Consider the following 17,782-nt stretch of genomic DNA (forward strand, 5'->3'; position numbering starts at 1 on the left):
ATAGAACAGATACAGTATATTACCTAGTATGAAAGAGATATGTCACTAATCATGTTAGGATAAATACGAGACTAGCCTATACTGTCTAGTCCATTTACGTTGATTTTAACGTTAATGCCCGGAATGATAAGCAACTGAATAATTAAAGTTGCATCATGCATTCCGTTATTTTACGCTGAGTCCAGCATAGAAGTTATTTACGCTAATTTAAAAGGAATATACAAATGAAACACATTTCTCCAAAATATCCATTATTGTAGAAACAGTGCCGCTTTGATACATATTTTGATGTTACAAATAAAAACGTATAACACAGTTTTTACAATCTTACTTCAAAGGTAAACTAGAAATGATAGTCTGTCATTGGAAACTTAATTCCTTGCCACATTTAATCATAACAAAAAAAAATCTAGACCAATATTGCATATTTTCAAGACAGTAGGCTCATCTAATAAAAATAATAAATGTACAGCTATCATTTCTCTTGTTCACAATTTATTAATTCATTTATTTATTCTATTTTATGTACTTATTATTTGTCAATAAACTTCATTGATTAAGTTCAAGTTTCATTATAAAATATACTGTAATACAGAAATACAGAATCGGAATGTAACGATTTGCTGTGGTCTAAAACTTGCCCCAAAAATGCAATACAATGTTATGGAGGGACTGTAATTGTTTCTTTACAAATAAGTAGTGAAAATAGGGCTCAGAAATTCTTGTTTTTAAAAATTATTGCTTATACCTAATATTCAGTCAGTATATATCAAAGATTAATCTGTAGCACGATCTTCACTACATATTTGCCATTTAAATGGTTATTGTCCGATTTCAGCACACATGGACAACTTAACATTGGTTACTTCGGAAACAATTTAAATAATAACTAATCATCATCAATACAAGCTATCGCATACAAACAACATGCAAAAGACATCAGAAAGAAAACATATGATTTGTTTTATTTTTTTGGGACAATTTCACTGCGATTGGTATATTATATCATGGTGACATAAAACTATATATTTATAAAACTAAACGAAATTCATCAACAATAGCAATAAGACATTATTCGAGGAACATACGATTGCTGCATACGTGAATACAATCCGACCGATCCAATCATTACAGGTGAAATTTTGGCACCTAATAAGTTATGAAATAATGAATTAATGTTTAAGTCGCTTCAAGGTTCCCCTTCGCCGATAGGAAGATGCTGATTATTTTAAAGTCATAATTTCATTACGAATAATAAAATGTGATATGATATTAAAACTAGTTCTATAACCGCTTTTTAAAATAGAAGCAAGGGCGCAAACGGAGCCTAAAAGCGGTAATTATACAAGCGCGGTGCTCTATCTATACTCGTAAATATGAATTCATTCATTCAAATAATTAAATATTATTATATTACTCATATATTACAGTGTTATATCACAAAATAAATCTTTTTATAAATATTACCTATAAAATTTTAATCCTACTTCAATCTATTATTGATTGGATAACAAAATAACACAAGAGAACCATTAGAGATCGTTCATGGTCGATGAAATTGGTGTTATAATGTGCCCGCAATGTAATGTACTTATTGGAGAAGTTGCACCAAAGGAAGCAGAAAATATAACTTCGACGAACGATCCCCAGCATTGTTCACCGAGACGGGCGTACTTATGACGTTTAAAATAAAATATGAAACAATGATGCTGCATGCGCGGCTATCCTAATAAATAACTGTAGATATAAAATATTTCATGACACGAACGCAGCATCTTCGTTTATCGGATAAAAATAATAAATTAAGATAATAAAACTTTGGTATTGGTGTCAACATATTTGAAAGGCATACGCTGCTGTGGTTAGCACTCGTCTAAGGCTGCAAGCGTTTTCTTAACTCCAGGCGATACTACGGCGCGGCGCTTACACCACCATTCTAACGCTACGCGGGTTACGTGTGGTACGCGGGTCACTCGTCGGGAAACGCTCACTTTGAACAGCCATTCCGTGATGTAGGCACAGAGATTCAACTCGGAACTGTTTTACATCGGGGTTTGAATCAGTCCATCAGTTTCTGTGTTCATCAGTCATCGTATGGATGATGACGATGAGTGGACAGAATGAGCACCGTGGTGGCAGCGTGCGCGGCGTGGGCGGGGCCCGGGCGAGGCTCGGTGTCACGTGGGCGCAGCGCCGGCCGTGCTGCGGGGCTCGCTCAGCTATGACGAGTCCTCGTCGTACCACGTGCGGAAGTCACTACTCTCGTCATAATCCTCCTGGAATAGACAACTGAGTTTGAGAACAGCGAATTCGTTTGTTAGATCAACCATAGTGCCGCAATTCGGAAAACGATAAATGTGTTGTATTACGTTTTGGGGTCATGCTGCGGATATGAACAGCATTTTTGTTCTGCAAAAGCGAGCCATTCGGGCGATTTACAAATTGGGACCCAAGATGTCACTTAGAAATAAATTTAAAGAAATTAATATTTTAGCTAAATTACTCGATTGTATACGAATATTTTATGTTTATTTTTATTTTTTTAAAGAACGTCTAGGGCCCTGTGCCAAGGTTTTTCTTGCAGCTTCTTTTCCCCGGCTATACAGGTTGTGAGAAGCTGCAGTAGTTTTAGGCGGATGAGACGTTCGTTATGTAAAAATTGACGATTCAAAGTGTGACTATGTTACCTACTGAATAAAGATATTTTTGAATTTGAATTTACGCTCATTGCCGCGGTGGGAACGAACGAAGCGAACGTAGAATGAACGCGGAACGCTCGATTGCGTTACCTCTTTTTGACTGAACTAGGCTGTAATACTAACCGCCATCCAGGCGTGGTCAAGCACGTCTTCGGCAGCAAACCGTAGCTCGGGCTGAGGGCGCAGCATGTTGGCCACCAAGTCTATAGCACCAGCAGACACTCGTTCCCAGTGCGGCGCGGGGAACTCCAGCCGCGCAGACAGGATCGCATCAAACAACTTTTCCTGGTCGCCGTCCGGGGAGGAAAACGGCGGGAACCCACATAGCAGGATGTATAGGATCACCCCCGCTGCCCACACGTCGATCTGAAGAGGCAAAGCGAGTTAATTTCGTGACTATTCATATCGGCATTTTCAATGACATATGTCTAGAACTAGGGAGATGATGACACTGTAGCTTGATAATAACCTAATTAACAAATTCCCAACATAGTTTTGTTTCGCGCTTACTAGTGATTAAAAATACCAAGGGTTGTAAACATTTCCTCTGATTTCGTATAATATAATATGTGGCTGTATATTAGATAAACCAAATTGTACAATAAATTATGTATTTATCTAAGTACTATTTTCGAAAATACCTTAAGCCCATATCCAGTTTCGAGCAGGATCTCCGGCGCGACGTAGGTGGGAGTGCCGCAGACGGCGTGTAGCGGCCGCCACACTTCCACCGCGAGGCCGAAGTCAGCCAGCTTCAGCCCGCGGATACTGCCGTCGGGGCCCACCTCCACCTGGTTACGTATATTTTTTATTTTCACCATGCGACTGACCAGGATGTTTAAAAAAGTACATTGAGCATTTCATCTAAAAAACAATATTTATATTTGTGCAAACAAGAGTGAGCCTCATGTTATACAAACGTAGAATACGTTACGACCTAAGTTGAAACTCGCGCACGTGGTAAATGCCTAATAATGCCTATTAAAACTATAGGTATGTCTTACGAAATACACGTTTATAACAGGCCACTCTGTTTTTTAGGTATAAAAGGTTAGATAAACAAGTTAGTATCAGATTTTCGGTGATAATAGATATTTTTAGTTCGCTGGAAGTATTCGACAGGTAAATATAAAGTAGAAGAGTATGCAAATGTGCATTTAATCACCGCCCGTCTTTGGGTGTTTTATAAATATCTTGTTGTTAGAATAAGATATTTACTAAATAAGTCAAGTGTTTCGCAGTATTAAGTGCAAACTTGGCTGATAGTACAATTGGTATAAATTATGGTCTTGTCTAGTCAATCCAAACTCGTCCTCTTATTTCTACTTATTCGTTGAAGTTCGTGTCATGGAAGTTTGAATAAAACTTATTACAATTAAAACATGTAAAAAGATGAATGAATATCCAAGAATGTATGAATGTCAGAAACTGATTACATTTCAAGTGACGATGTGAGCCGTGAGTTAGTTGGTTGCTTACCAATAAGTTTTCTGGTTTGATGTCACGATGCACGATAGAAAGCGAGTGTAGGTATGCGATAGCTGATGTTAAGTGGCCGATTAGCAAACGCGCTTGTGGCTCAGAGAATTTGGAAGCGGCCGCGATACTATCGAACAAATCGCCACCTAGAAATATAAAAACAATTGCGGCTGTTAGACTAAATATTGTTTTGTAATAAAATGTTATGGAAGACATGTTCGTAAACTACCAATAGCGCGTTACCTATAGTAGTAAATAGGCAACACTGAAAAAATCACTGGAATTATTAGAAATAATATAAAAGTTACCAATCCAATTTTCATTGGCATGCTAATATACAAAATATTATATGTTTATAGCACGAGGAAAAGTCGATGAATGATTTGCTAATATTAAAGAGAAAATATTAGTTATTGATAGCATGGATTGATGTCTGACTGATAATGATTGATCATGTGATACATACCGCTGACAAGTTCCATGACTAGGAACAACCATTCAGGACTATCCTGCTCCTCGATGAGAGACACGATGCGGGGGTGACAGAGCTTTCTCATAACACGTACCTATTGTAAGAGATAATAAAACTTTGTGAGACTAGGATAAAGTAAAAAGTTAACGATTTTTATTCATTTAATTAGCGCCTTTGAACCCGCTATCCGCGACGTTGAAGTACTTAATTCTGTCTTAATGTATTTTTAATAAATGTCCAGATTATGGTTTTTGCCAAAGACACTTCAATGGGTGTGTTGAACATTCTTTAGGGCATTGAACTATGAAAATTAAAGTTCGTGTGTTACTTTGTTAATGTTCATCCATTCATTCATTATGTTTAGTGCAATGACCCAAGGTGACCTCTTACGTTCAATGCTGTCGGCTCACAGAATACCTTTTCATACACGTGACAAAATATGAATTTCTTAATATGAAACTTACCTCTGCTTCAACATAATGCACCATGCCCTTGCATTTTGCTTTGTCTATGATTTTAAGCGCGTAGTCTTTGCCGCTCGTCTTATCTTTACATAACCGGACTACGGCGAAATTACCATCACCTAGTGAAAGAAAAACATCTGTAGTACATCCTAACTCTTAGTTAATATTATAAATGGGACAGTGAGTTACGCTTTCACACTAGACTAAAATTGCATATACGTTGTGAGAGATACAGATAAAAGATATGAGCTAGATTCATATACAGGGTGTTAGAGACATCGTAACGAAAACTTTGAGGGATGATTCAAACCATGATTCTGAGTTGATATCAAGTGGAATTTTCCGTCGCAAAAGTATGGATAGGAAAATAATTTAAAAAAACACAAAAAAAAATCATGAATTTTTTGACAGGAAATTCCACTTGATATCAACTCAGAGTCATGGTCTGAATCATCCCCCTCAATATTCGTTACGGTGTCACTAACACCCATACCTACTTGTATGGCTACCGTATGTACTTGTACGGGGTGTAAGTGACATCGTAACGAATACTGAGAGGGATGATTCAGCTGATTATTCTGAGTTAATATCAAGTGGAATTTTCCATCGCAAATGTATAGAATTGAAAATAATATAAAAAAACTAAAAAAATAATACATGATTTTTGCGACGGAAAAATCCACTTGATATCGACTCAGAATCATGGTCTGACTCATCCCTCAAAGTTTTCGTTACGGTGTCACTAACACCCTTTATGTTGTGAAAAATTTAGTTCAGTGCGGAGAAATTTACATCGTAGTGTTACAGGGTCGAATCCCGGCTCGGGCTATAAACCACTAAATTCGACTTTATGAATCTGAATTCACGTTTGGATCATATTGGATAATTGACAATGGCAATAGGCTTATCCCTTAATACATGGGATAAACATAGCTGGCGAGTGTCTAGGTGTAAGTGTATTTACTGTACACCTCTGCTTACCCCTTCGTGAATATAGGTGTGTTGCAATGTTATGTAATATTGAAAAAAGTTAAAGTGTTATTTGGCACATTTCTGCCTGCCAATTTTTATTTCTACATGTTACATTTCTATATACAGGGTACTAGTGACATCGTAACGAATACTGAAGATGATTCAGACCATGATTCTGAGTTGATATCACGTGGAATTTTCCGTCGAAAAAGTATGGAATTGAAAATAATAAAAAAAAACACCAAATTTTCATGAATTTGCCCAAAGTTATCGTTACAATGTCACTAACACCCTGTATAAGATAGATGTTATAGGTAGTAGACTCGTCGAAATACAGTATTCGATATCTGGAACTATTATTCTAACAAAAGGAGTTTTATACATAATTAAACAGACATTCGGTTCTACAAGGCAACGATTACGAACGACTATCGAAGGACTTTTGACACTATCTGTCAATCAATATTTCGAGCTCGATAATCAAGTGTATGAGTCACTCTTGAATAAAACTACTGATAAAAGGATAGCTTATTTATCTACAATGTTGTCTATAGAGCATTTGTAATCACGGTTGCGATGGAAAAACTTGACGGTTTCGTTAAAAATCACAGTTAAACTACTTCAAAAAAATCCGATGTGTGTTGTTTCGGCAAACGTAAATTTGAGAACTCGCTTGCATACTTAATTTGTTTATTTATTATGTATATATAACAGGTTACCTGTTATATACCTATTTAGGTAATGCATTTAAAATTCTGACTATGACACGAAATATGTATACAATAAATAAATTGCTTGCAAATTATGAGTACCCCTCATTTTGTCATCTTGTATCGAATGAGTTGTGAGATGGATGACCACCCACAGCAAACTGTCAGGGTTATTATTAAGACGCTAAAGGCTGTCTTCCGAAACACGGATCATTTTACTTTCGGACAATCGGGTATTCAGCCTGTAATGTTCTAACCAAACTAGGGATCATAAAGTTATTTTGTGATGTACCCCTACCGGGATTTGAACCCGGGACCTCCGGATCATGAGCTTAACCGCTGGACCACGGAGCCATTAACACGTACATTAGCTATTTCCGCTATCGATGCTCTAATCATGCTCCGTGGTCGAAATACGAGACGATAAGTATCATAACGTAATAATTATGTAATTACAGTAGTATTGTTTAACTAGCTGAATAAATTACACATATTAACATACATAAGTAACCTCGTGCCAGTGATCATTAATGGGGTGGAGAAGGCAGTGGTGTTAAGTAAAGTCTTCCATCTACCCTCAAGACTAATAAGAGGCTCTCCTCTTCCTTGTCCAGGTTTTGCCAATCCTTTTCAAAGGCATCCAGATTGCTAGTAATATTATTGCTAAAACACATTATGAACTCACACTGCGAAGTTTCTTTATCTTTATATTTTTGCTTTTCTGTCTCACCTATTACTTCTATATTGTCGCTATTTGTGGGGATCTATAATTGGCTTTGTGTTACTAGTATTAGCCAGTAAGCGAATGCTGTTGATCTCCCAAATACATACATACATAAACTCACGCCCATTTCCCACCGCGGTAAGCAGAGACTATAGAATTCCATTTTCTTCGATCCTGACATACCTCTCTTGCTTCCTCCACATTCATCAATCGCTTCATACACGCACGCCGGAACAGAGTAGATCGTACTAAACTTTTTCTAAGGACATTTCCAATTTGGTCAATGTAAGTCCTTCTAAGTCTTTCTCTGCCAGCCCTACCATCAACTGATCTCCCAAATATACAATAAATAAATGAATACGACATACCTATAATTTTGCCCACGTTATACTTGAGCCGGAGCGGCTGCGGCAGTAGCGGCGCGGCGTCGGCCTCCGCGTTGTCCCCGGCGGCGCCGCCACTGGGCTCGGCGGAGGCACGCGCAGCCCCGCCGCCCGCCTTCACTGGCATCCGGGGCTTCGGACCCGTTCTGTTTTGTGGAGATACTATAGTACTTTGACAAAACAGTATTAACCCTAAAGTCTTAGGATGGATATGGAGGATACTATTAGTGTGGGTTTTCACAAAAGGCGAGTCGGGCGAAGATGTACAGATATGGAGTAATCCCCGCGATAGAGCGACGACGGAGCGTCTCTTCTCTCGCTCTCACGCGTGCTTTGATTGGTTATTCCGCACGTCTCCGCTCCTCTCTGCTCAATTTAGGCGGAACCTACCCTTACTGTGTAAATACTCCATCATATTTATTATACTGTATCATACATCATGTTATACTGAAATGACTAGATAACCTTCTGAGCGAGCTCGCTCCATCTTAGGCCTCGTCAATGCCTTCGGGGAAGTCTGGGCCCAAGATCAAACCCATCAAAGGTAAAAAAAAACCCATATAAAAGTAAACTAAGTTTTTGTACAGAAATCGAAGATTGCTTATCAAAGAATTTTAGTCATATCATGCGAATAAAATAGCCTGTAAATGTATACATCATCAGTATTAGGACAAAACAATCGAAAACAATACGTTGCGGAATTTTGTTGTTGCAAAAAGTTATATTAATTAAAACACGCGTATAAAATGTAGGTCACCAAAGTTCGATTACATGGACAAATATTTACGTGATGGTAAACAATAACATCCAATTTAAAAAATAACACGTATGTAACTCACCTTGAATTTCTAGTAATTGGCGTTTTCCTACATTGTAATACAGCCTTGCTCTCTTCAAATTCTAATTCAAAGTCTTCCTGATTGACCCTGCAAATGAAACAAACAACAATTACACAATTTTAAAACGAAATCTCAGTAGGTAACGAAATAAAAAGAATTATGTTTTCAAATACTTTATGCAACATGTATGAAATATTTGAAAACAGAATTCTGTTGGATTTTAGGATATTTCTTTTTTTTTATTTTCTTAGGCAATATTGTTTAAAAAAGAAAGACCGATTTTTTCCCTGTAATCAGCTATAATAGAACAAGAAATTTGAATTCGTTTTTGGAACAGCTGCGGCCCCTACCTTTCGTTCCCATACGCGAAGAAGACATCTTCGTCCTCAAAGAACTGGTGTAGCGCGGTTACGGCGGACCCGGACTGAGTGAAGACCTTTCTGACACAGCCCGTGTCCAGCTTGATGCAGTCGGTGATCGCGGCCAGCGCGTGCTCGAGTGTCGGGCTGTTGCGTTTGTTAAGCAGCAGTCGACATACCTGATGGCAACATTCAAAAAACTTACATCATACATAAAAGGACAGTTCACACTTTCAAGGACAGAACGTCTACAGACGTTCCGATTCCAAGGTGTCATACTACCTATTATGAACCACCAATGACCCATGGTATCTGTCCGTGAAAGGGTTAACATAAGCTCACGTCTATATAGTTAGTCAGAGGTACATCCATCGCAATATGAACTAAGTACCCACACTTCACCGAGCTTTTTATTAGACCAACGTGATAGGTGGTGAGCCGTATCGCCGTCTATAATGGCCTAGCCAACTGTGTTAGTGAAAACTGCACTTAAGATAAATTAATAACTCATTGGTGCAAGTCCGGTACCGGGGTCGAACCGGCGTTCCCCCGAATGAGAAGCAAGCCCGTGTACCATAAGACCACTGTAACTATTACAGTGAATACTATACATTACATTTTTTATGAAGAATTCAGCGTTCCGCAACTTAACTAAGTCCGTGATGAATAGAACAACGACTTACCATCTAAACACGGAATCATCTTACTTTCGTAATGTGTCCAGATTATCAAGAGATCTTTGGTAACATATCGCCACCGGGAATCGACTTCTAGATTGTGAGGATTATGGTGCCCACCAACTACAACTACCAGACCACAGAGGCCGTTGATTATGTTACCTACTAAATAAAGATATAAAGATTTGAATTAACCCCATGCAATGACTTAGTTCATCTTACATCATCGTTCACTGCAAGTTGTGGATGACTTTATTATACACACCGCGCGGCACAGCAACCGTACCGCGGGTGAAGCGAATTATATCGAGTGCTTGGATCAATAAGCGTAGGATGTCTGCGTAGATTGCATTCCCTGCGTCTATTGCCACGGTTGCCGTGCAGACTTCGCGTGAGTTAATGTTTGCAAGTATATATCTACGAAAATAGAAAACCACTAAATGTCCAGATGAAAGATGTATAGTATAGTGCATGAAAATAGATGAGTTGTACCTCATACGAAAATTAGCCCCAATTCCTTATATATACTTCTATACATAATTGGTTCACGTAAGTGGTTTGTAACGTAGACTACGTAGAAAATCATATCTAACTTATCGCCTTATGTACTGGCAATTTATAATGTTGTATCATCACTGTTAGTTACTCTAACGGGTGTGCTCGGAACTTTTAAAGGTTTTCGATGTTTTATAATTAAATTATTTAGTACTTAGAGAGAGAGAGAGAGAGACATACACACAGACAGTACTGCGGGGCGGAAGGCAAGAGGGAAACCAGTGCCCTATTTTTCCCTAAAAAGTAGCATGGAGAATGCTACATCGACAAGAGGTAGGTCTTAAATTAGTGATGATGATGAGTACTTATAATTATTCAGTAATAAAAAATAACTGTAATAAAAATGTTGCCAATTAGTTTCAAGGTTCCGCGTGTTTTTGACATTACCTATCAAATTATCACATGTCTAGTCTACTGACCCTGCAGTAAATAAACCAGGTCAGTGACCTGTTATAAGGGTGAATGACTGGGTTGGTTCAGGTGATAATTGTAATTAATCAAAACCTGGGGTGTACAATACAATACACAATACTTTATACCACGAATAGAACACAGGAATACAAATTAAACAACCGTATAATATGCGGCCTTATTGCTATTGTAGGAATTTCTTATATCGCATACACTTTTCGTAGATAAAGGAAGAGTTTTTACTCAGTATTATTGGCACTTAATGGTGAGACTAACACGAGGTTATGGTTGATAAAGATACCCTCGCGGCCTCGGTGAAATATATAAAAAAATATAATACTTTGTCATTTGACTTCACTAACACATTATAAACAAAAATACTCACAGTCGCCGAGGATTTTTTATAAAAGAGCGTCCTTGTCGTGTTGTAAATACGTATACATTATGTAGGTAGTATAAGTTATGTTAAAATAAAGAGCAATATCGGTTGTATTGTCATTACGTCCATTGCGGCTAAATTCGATCTTGACACGCCGTCGCTTAGAGAAAAGATGCGCCACGGACACTTTTACAGAGATTGGTAGTCTATTTGTTTATATACGAGGCCAATGATTGACTTGTATATTCCTAACTAATATGCAGTGGAGCAATATGGTAGATTATGTTCCGTATTACCTCCGAACGATGAGTGGCTACCTGAAAGCAGTAGTGGGGCGCGCAAATTTATATTCGCATAAATGACCGAATTATATTTCAAAAGTTTATGATACGTTACAGGAAATTACATTCTTATTGTAACCAAATACGCCATTTAGCGCGGATATTTAGTAACTGATATCATCGCACACCAATGACGCAATTGTCATTTTCCGCATTATATAGACTTGCGGCGACAATAGTTTCGATAGTAATTATTAATTAACATTGGTGAGTCGCCTGTGGCGCTTGTTCATTGAATCCGGTCAACAAAATAAGGTCGCGTTTAAGAAGACGCGGCGAGGTGCGATGGGCGTCGAGTGACGCGAATCGCGGTAATTTCAAACGTAAGGGACCAGAGCGCTCATGAAGAAGACTTATACATTAATATACATGTCAGACGGAGCCAGTCTCCTTATTGTCAGATTTATCTCGAGAAGCGCTAAATTTATTCAGATGCGATTTTTACTATTATTATCTGCATTTCTCTAAAAACAGTATTAGTAATAATGTTTATTGTAATGTATATTATCTTACCTTCCGAGGTTTGACTCCATTCCTAATAACTGTAACTATTCGCGGTCGCACCACGTTTTCGCCGGCGGGGCTCACTCGCGCTGTCCCGTTGCCAGTAGCGCTACTACCATTTGCCTGTAAAAAACTTAATTTATAAGTTCCACAGGGTTGTTTTGGGATCTAATTAGTACTCAGTGAGGAAACAATGGTTACAAAATGTATCAAGGGCATCTGAAAACCTGAGTGTTTCCCTGGAAGACAAGGAAATAATCAGCTAGCTTTAGCAGGTAAACAGACTATCCATATAGTTATTCACCAAATCAAGTTGTGATCTGTGGCTAAAATATAATTGGAATAGGATGACATTCTGAAATAAACAAGTTCTAATTTTATTTATTTATAATTTTATGAATTCTTGGTTGTAAAGAAAGTACTACACAGTCTAAATCATATTCTTATTAGATACATTTTGGATCGTAATTCAAAATAATCTAAGTACGAAAAATGTGAGGGTTACCTGCAAATACCGGGACAGCCTGTTATTGTTAGCCCTCGCAGGGGATGGGCTGGCGCTGTCAAGGGACTCCGGACCACTCAGCCGGAAGGACTGCGGCGTCACAGCGCTCGCCTCGTAGTCCAGCCGCTTGAACGGCTCCCCAAACCCACTGCATACATATGACTGCCCATCTTCTAAGTCGTCCAATTTTCCTATCTAGAAATGAGCAAAATTTATTGACCCAGAAAGAAAATATTGCACTAATTGAGTACCAAAATGGGAAGGCTACTAAATATTAACTCATAAGTTGCTCTAACATTAAATCAGGCTAAAAAAAAATTGTATCGGCCCAAAACTTGGCAACAAGCAGGCTTCTTGCAGGCTAATCCTTTCTCCCCTTCAGAATAAATATGAATGAATATAGGCCACATTCATAGCCTGGTTGTAAATTTTATTCCACACATAGCATGACTGACATTTAGCTATTTTTGTCATTCATCTCGATACAACAAGTTTTCTTTTTATTATCCATTGTATTACAGGCTAAATTACTTATACTTAGTTTAATTCAGTAGTTTAACTTTTTGTTCCGATGAGCAAGAATTACGAAAAATGCAATAACCACAATAGGTACCTATTGTAATCATAATTTGCTTGCTTCTTTCTCCACTTCGAATCTTCAACACCTTACACAACCAGTAGGATAAACACTGACTGAATTCATCATTAATTATGTTATGTATTAATTATGTCATATAAATTATTTCTGATGCTTATTATTGTTATAGGTTTTTCACATTTATAGACAGAGCAGATTAATTTTATTACGATATACCTACCTAGTTGAAATAATAAAGCATAATGTTTTTTGTTTACAAATGGAAACTATTTTACAACAACATGTAGGTACCTACCCACAACTATAATGACTGGTTTATCTAATAATATTCTTATGTACTAGGAAATGAAGTCATAAGATCAAATGGTAAACTGACTGAAGTTGATTTTATGCATCTTGTACTGTTTATATGACTTCAAATGAGGTCTGCCACATTACAGTCATTACACAGAGACAAAGCACAATGGTTGTTATTGACAAACACATACATATGATGACTTCTGAACCTCTGAAGCTCTGCTTAATATGCAGCATGGAAAATAAATACAATAGATTACTGGCAATACAAATTATGATTAAGAAAGTAATACTAGGTAGGTACTTACAACATTTAATTATATCAGTCATGCTGTAGTAAATGTTTTATCTTATAAAGACTAGCTAACCAACTATTATAACTTATATTATGGATGGTATATCTATATACCTATAAAAATGGGATGGTGTAATTGAAAGGGTTATAAGTAGGTACACACTTAACTAGTGAGTAGGAGGATATTGACACCTACTATTGATCTAGTTAGAACTTTACACCTAACTGGTTTTTGACAATACAATGGTAGGTTGTGAACTAGAAATTAGTAAATGTTTAATAGATTATATACTTACTTTTCTACCTTCTAGTGAATAAATAGTCCTCACTCCACTGGGCAATGTGACATTATCAACTAGGACCCTTGTCAAATCTGCAGTTAAACTATCAAAGGACCTGCAACAAATATTTAAGGTAAATACAGCACAACAAAAGTTATTGAGTTTAATATTAATTAATCAATACCAAGTTTAATAGATCGAGAAAATCTGATTTAGTCCCATGATAGGTACTTGAACATTCAAGTTACTGTACTAAATAGTTTGATAACATGTGGAATGTAGATAAACAACAGAATTTAATATAGTAGGTTTGCCATAGCAAATGTGGATACTGAGCAATATTATATTGTTACAAACATTGTTCATTGGATGAAAATTTAATTATTAATGAAACACGTTTGTCAATAAATTAGCTCACATACACAGCTACATGATTGCAAATAGTTATAATAAAAAATATCGATGTGCTCACAACGGAACTGAATGGAAGTGAAAGTTGCTTAAATTCTTTGACAAGAGTAACTTTAGTGGTGATTATCTATTTTGGTTGCAATTTTCCCGTATGGCACTCACCTGTATCGCTCTGGCAAGACTGGGATTATTACCCCAGAGTAAAATTTATCACCGTTTCGAAAAAATCTAATTCGTTTTGCTTTCCGCGCAGGTGGTGTTCGGAGCATCACGGTGCGACGGTTCGTCCTAGTTTTCAAGATTTCCATTTCGTTGAAATCTTTTTCTAGCTCGCAGACGGAGCTCGACCGACTCCCACTGCGGCTTATATTGTTCTCCATCCTTGAAAACGTAGAAAGTAAAAAGTTATTGCCAACATCTTTATAATAACGGATTATAAAATGTTGGCGAAAATCAACTTCTCACCTAATTTTCCGTCAGTTTCACGGGCTATGACGATGATTAACTTTATTTATCTAGGATTCATCACTTCAAATCTAGTCCCATTTCTTGCTGGATCAAACGGAAATTGGGACAAAATATTTAATTTCTCCTATCATGAATCACACCATCTACTCTACGGAACAAAAATCCAGAGCGAATGAATGAGTGAATAAAAGTGGCAAAAGATTGAATATTGGAATAATCAAATAATGAACGAATGAATTTGGGACTCAATTCTGATACATCTTGTCAAACGTTAAATCGATTTGTATTGTAAACGAATAGAATAGAACCAATACAATCCAGGGCGATGACAAGAGTTATAATATCAGTAAAATGTTATTGAAATAGATAAATTTTTATACACTTGACATTAAGCACAGACTTAACATTTATTTTAGAGGATTTTAATGTAATCGCTTGATTTAACTGTTAGTAGTCTAATAACTAGGACGTCACTATAATATTATATATACGGTAAGAAAAAAAATTGTGATTTTTCAAATGTGGTAACACTTTATAACAGGTGACGCATTTATCAAATCCGAATTCATTCATTTTATGTCAAAAAATACAGACAAAGAGTGGGCTAATTATTTATATTATTCGCAAGTTTATAAATTTTTTTGTGCAAGATGTCGTCCCGGAAAAAGGTTCTTTTGAAGGTAATAATCCTGGGAGATAGCGGTGTAGGGAAAACATCGCTAATGAATCAGTTTGTGAACAAAAAATTTTCCAACCAGTACAAGGCAACAATAGGCGCAGATTTTCTCACGAAGGAGGTAATCGTAGACGACAGGATCGTCACCATGCAAATCTGGGATACTGCTGGTCAGGAACGGTTCCAGTCGCTAGGAGTGGCGTTTTACCGTGGGGCGGACTGTTGCGTCTTAGTGTTTGACGTAACTGCCCCCAACACGTTCAAGTCCTTGGAGAGTTGGAGAGATGAGTTCCTGATACAAGCGTCGCCGCGGGACCCTGAGAACTTCCCTTTCGTTATATTAGGTAACAAAGTGGATCTGGAGAATCGTGCAGTGTCCGCTAAACGTGCACAGCAGTGGTGTCAAAGCAAAAATGATATTCCATACTTCGAAACGAGTGCCAAAGAAGCAGTGAATGTAGAACTAGCATTCCAGACCATAGCCCGCAATGCGCTGGCGCAAGAAAAGGAGGCAGAGCTGTACAATGACTTCCCTGATCAAATCAAGCTAAATGCCAATGAGAATGGACGCAACCGAGATGGAGATAACTGCGCTTGTTAGGCCTCGAGAAACACTCTTCAGCACCAGCATATATTAGTTTCTCATTTTTATAAAGTAATAATTAATACAATAAAGTATAATATTGTAAGTAATATTAATTTTTTTTATATCATTATTATGTAAAAATGTAAAGAAATATTAAGACCACATGGGTGATTTGTTTGTTAAGCACTTGTATTTAAATTATAATATTTAGTGCACTAGAACCATGATACATTTGAAGACAAATCTATGTTCAGTTTATGCAGGCACCTCGTAATTGTGAAGAAGTACAATCTGTGAACTCTGAAATTATTGTTGACATATAAATAAAATAAAAGTAATAAAAGGTAGTTTCAAAAAAGAAATAAAATATCACTTGATGTCCATTGTAAATTGTTATAATAAAGCTTTATGAATAAAGCTGAATAATAAAAATAATGTCATTGTAATGCTAAATAACATGTAAAAATCAGCTCAACAATTTACAATCATATTGTTTAATTGAAAATTATAATTAAATTCTAGCTGTCTATTCTAGACAAATAGCTGTAAATTATGATTATGAGTTCTTTATAAAAACAACAAAATGTATTTTTTAAATCAAGCTATACTAGAAATCCTTTAACTTATAATTATCACACACATAAATTGCATCATGAACAACAAATTATTATAGTTCTTGGATCACATAAAACAACACAATAGTTTTGTAATAATTTATTTCCATAGTATCTGTAAGGATTTCTGAATAAAGAGTTATTTGTTTCTTATTATGTTAACTTGTTGTTGTAACTTGTTTAAAAACACCCAATCTGAAATGGAAGTCATAAATTGATAGACTATTACTTGTTTGCTCTATAGGTACCTTCAATGTTCAAAATTGCATATTTCAAAATTGTATACCTCCATTTGCATATGTTTATGTACATTTATTCTTATATTGTGTTCAATCAATTAAAGCAATTTAGTCAAAACTATAAATTGTTTGTTTGGCACTAGCCTGCATGTAACATTAACATAAATGTATTACTGTTTCTGTATATATTTGGATTATAAAAAGTTAGTTTGTAAGTAGTTAATGATTACAGTAACAAGGAAATTGAGTACTCAGCATTTTTTATGTCACTCGAAGACAGAGCCAAGTGATACATTTAAATAGGTCATGTTGTGATATCTGTCTCTACACATTATACTTGATATTGTAAGGCTATATCAATCACTCATAACTAAAAGATGCATGTTTCGGAAACTGGTGTAAATTCATCGTCATTTAGTAGCTTAATTGCCTGGAGACATTTGGTCAGATGTGGCAGTTCAATACAGGAACTTATGTACCTTATGTATACAAATAAAACAAAGAATGTTTATTGTGTACAAAATAAAATAATACGCCCGTTGCATCCGGCAGCTTCTTCAGCTATTGTGTAGGTTTGTGTGTTGTGTAGTACAGGTATTGCGTATTGGCCTAAATGGTTTTGTACCAGCGAAACTCAGTTTGTTATCTTGCCCTATACTGTATCTCAAATTATTATTTGTACTGTTATATTTCGTTAATATGTTTATTTACTGTACGATTACTACATTATTTTACAACGTAGGTAAATTATAAGAACTAATTAAAGGACGGTAACAAAATGCGATGTATGCTGTAATAATGGTTGCTTTTAATTTTTTTATCTATAAATAAAAAAAACACTCAA

The 17,782-nt window shown here is 36.5% G+C and overlaps 2 protein-coding genes across 2 annotated transcripts; one reads left to right on the forward strand and one right to left on the reverse strand.

The window, feature by feature from the left end:
• Positions 1–234: 234 nt before the first annotated feature.
• Positions 235–15,015, reverse strand: LOC126381761 (serine/threonine-protein kinase GA29083). The gene is made up of 14 exons (XM_050031234.1): positions 14,821–15,015; positions 14,518–14,736; positions 13,960–14,059; positions 12,474–12,668; positions 11,978–12,091; positions 9,093–9,280; positions 8,743–8,829; positions 7,889–8,049; positions 5,115–5,233; positions 4,645–4,744; positions 4,179–4,324; positions 3,341–3,490; positions 2,823–3,065; positions 235–2,276 (listed from the first exon to the last, which is right to left on the reverse strand). Exons 2-14 carry the CDS (start codon positions 14,733–14,735, stop codon positions 2,220–2,222), a joined length of 1,878 nt encoding a protein of 625 aa, XP_049887191.1. The 5' UTR covers position 14,736; positions 14,821–15,015; the 3' UTR covers positions 235–2,219.
• A 328-nt stretch (positions 15,016–15,343) lies between these two features.
• Positions 15,344–17,782, forward strand: LOC126381780 (ras-related protein rab7). The gene has a single exon (XM_050031261.1). It carries the CDS (start codon positions 15,474–15,476, stop codon positions 16,098–16,100), a length of 627 nt encoding a protein of 208 aa, XP_049887218.1. The 5' UTR covers positions 15,344–15,473; the 3' UTR covers positions 16,101–17,782.

Source organism: Pectinophora gossypiella, chromosome 3 (genome assembly GCF_024362695.1).
Source record: "Pectinophora gossypiella chromosome 3, ilPecGoss1.1, whole genome shotgun sequence".
NCBI classification, from domain to species: domain Eukaryota; kingdom Metazoa; phylum Arthropoda; class Insecta; order Lepidoptera; family Gelechiidae; genus Pectinophora; species Pectinophora gossypiella.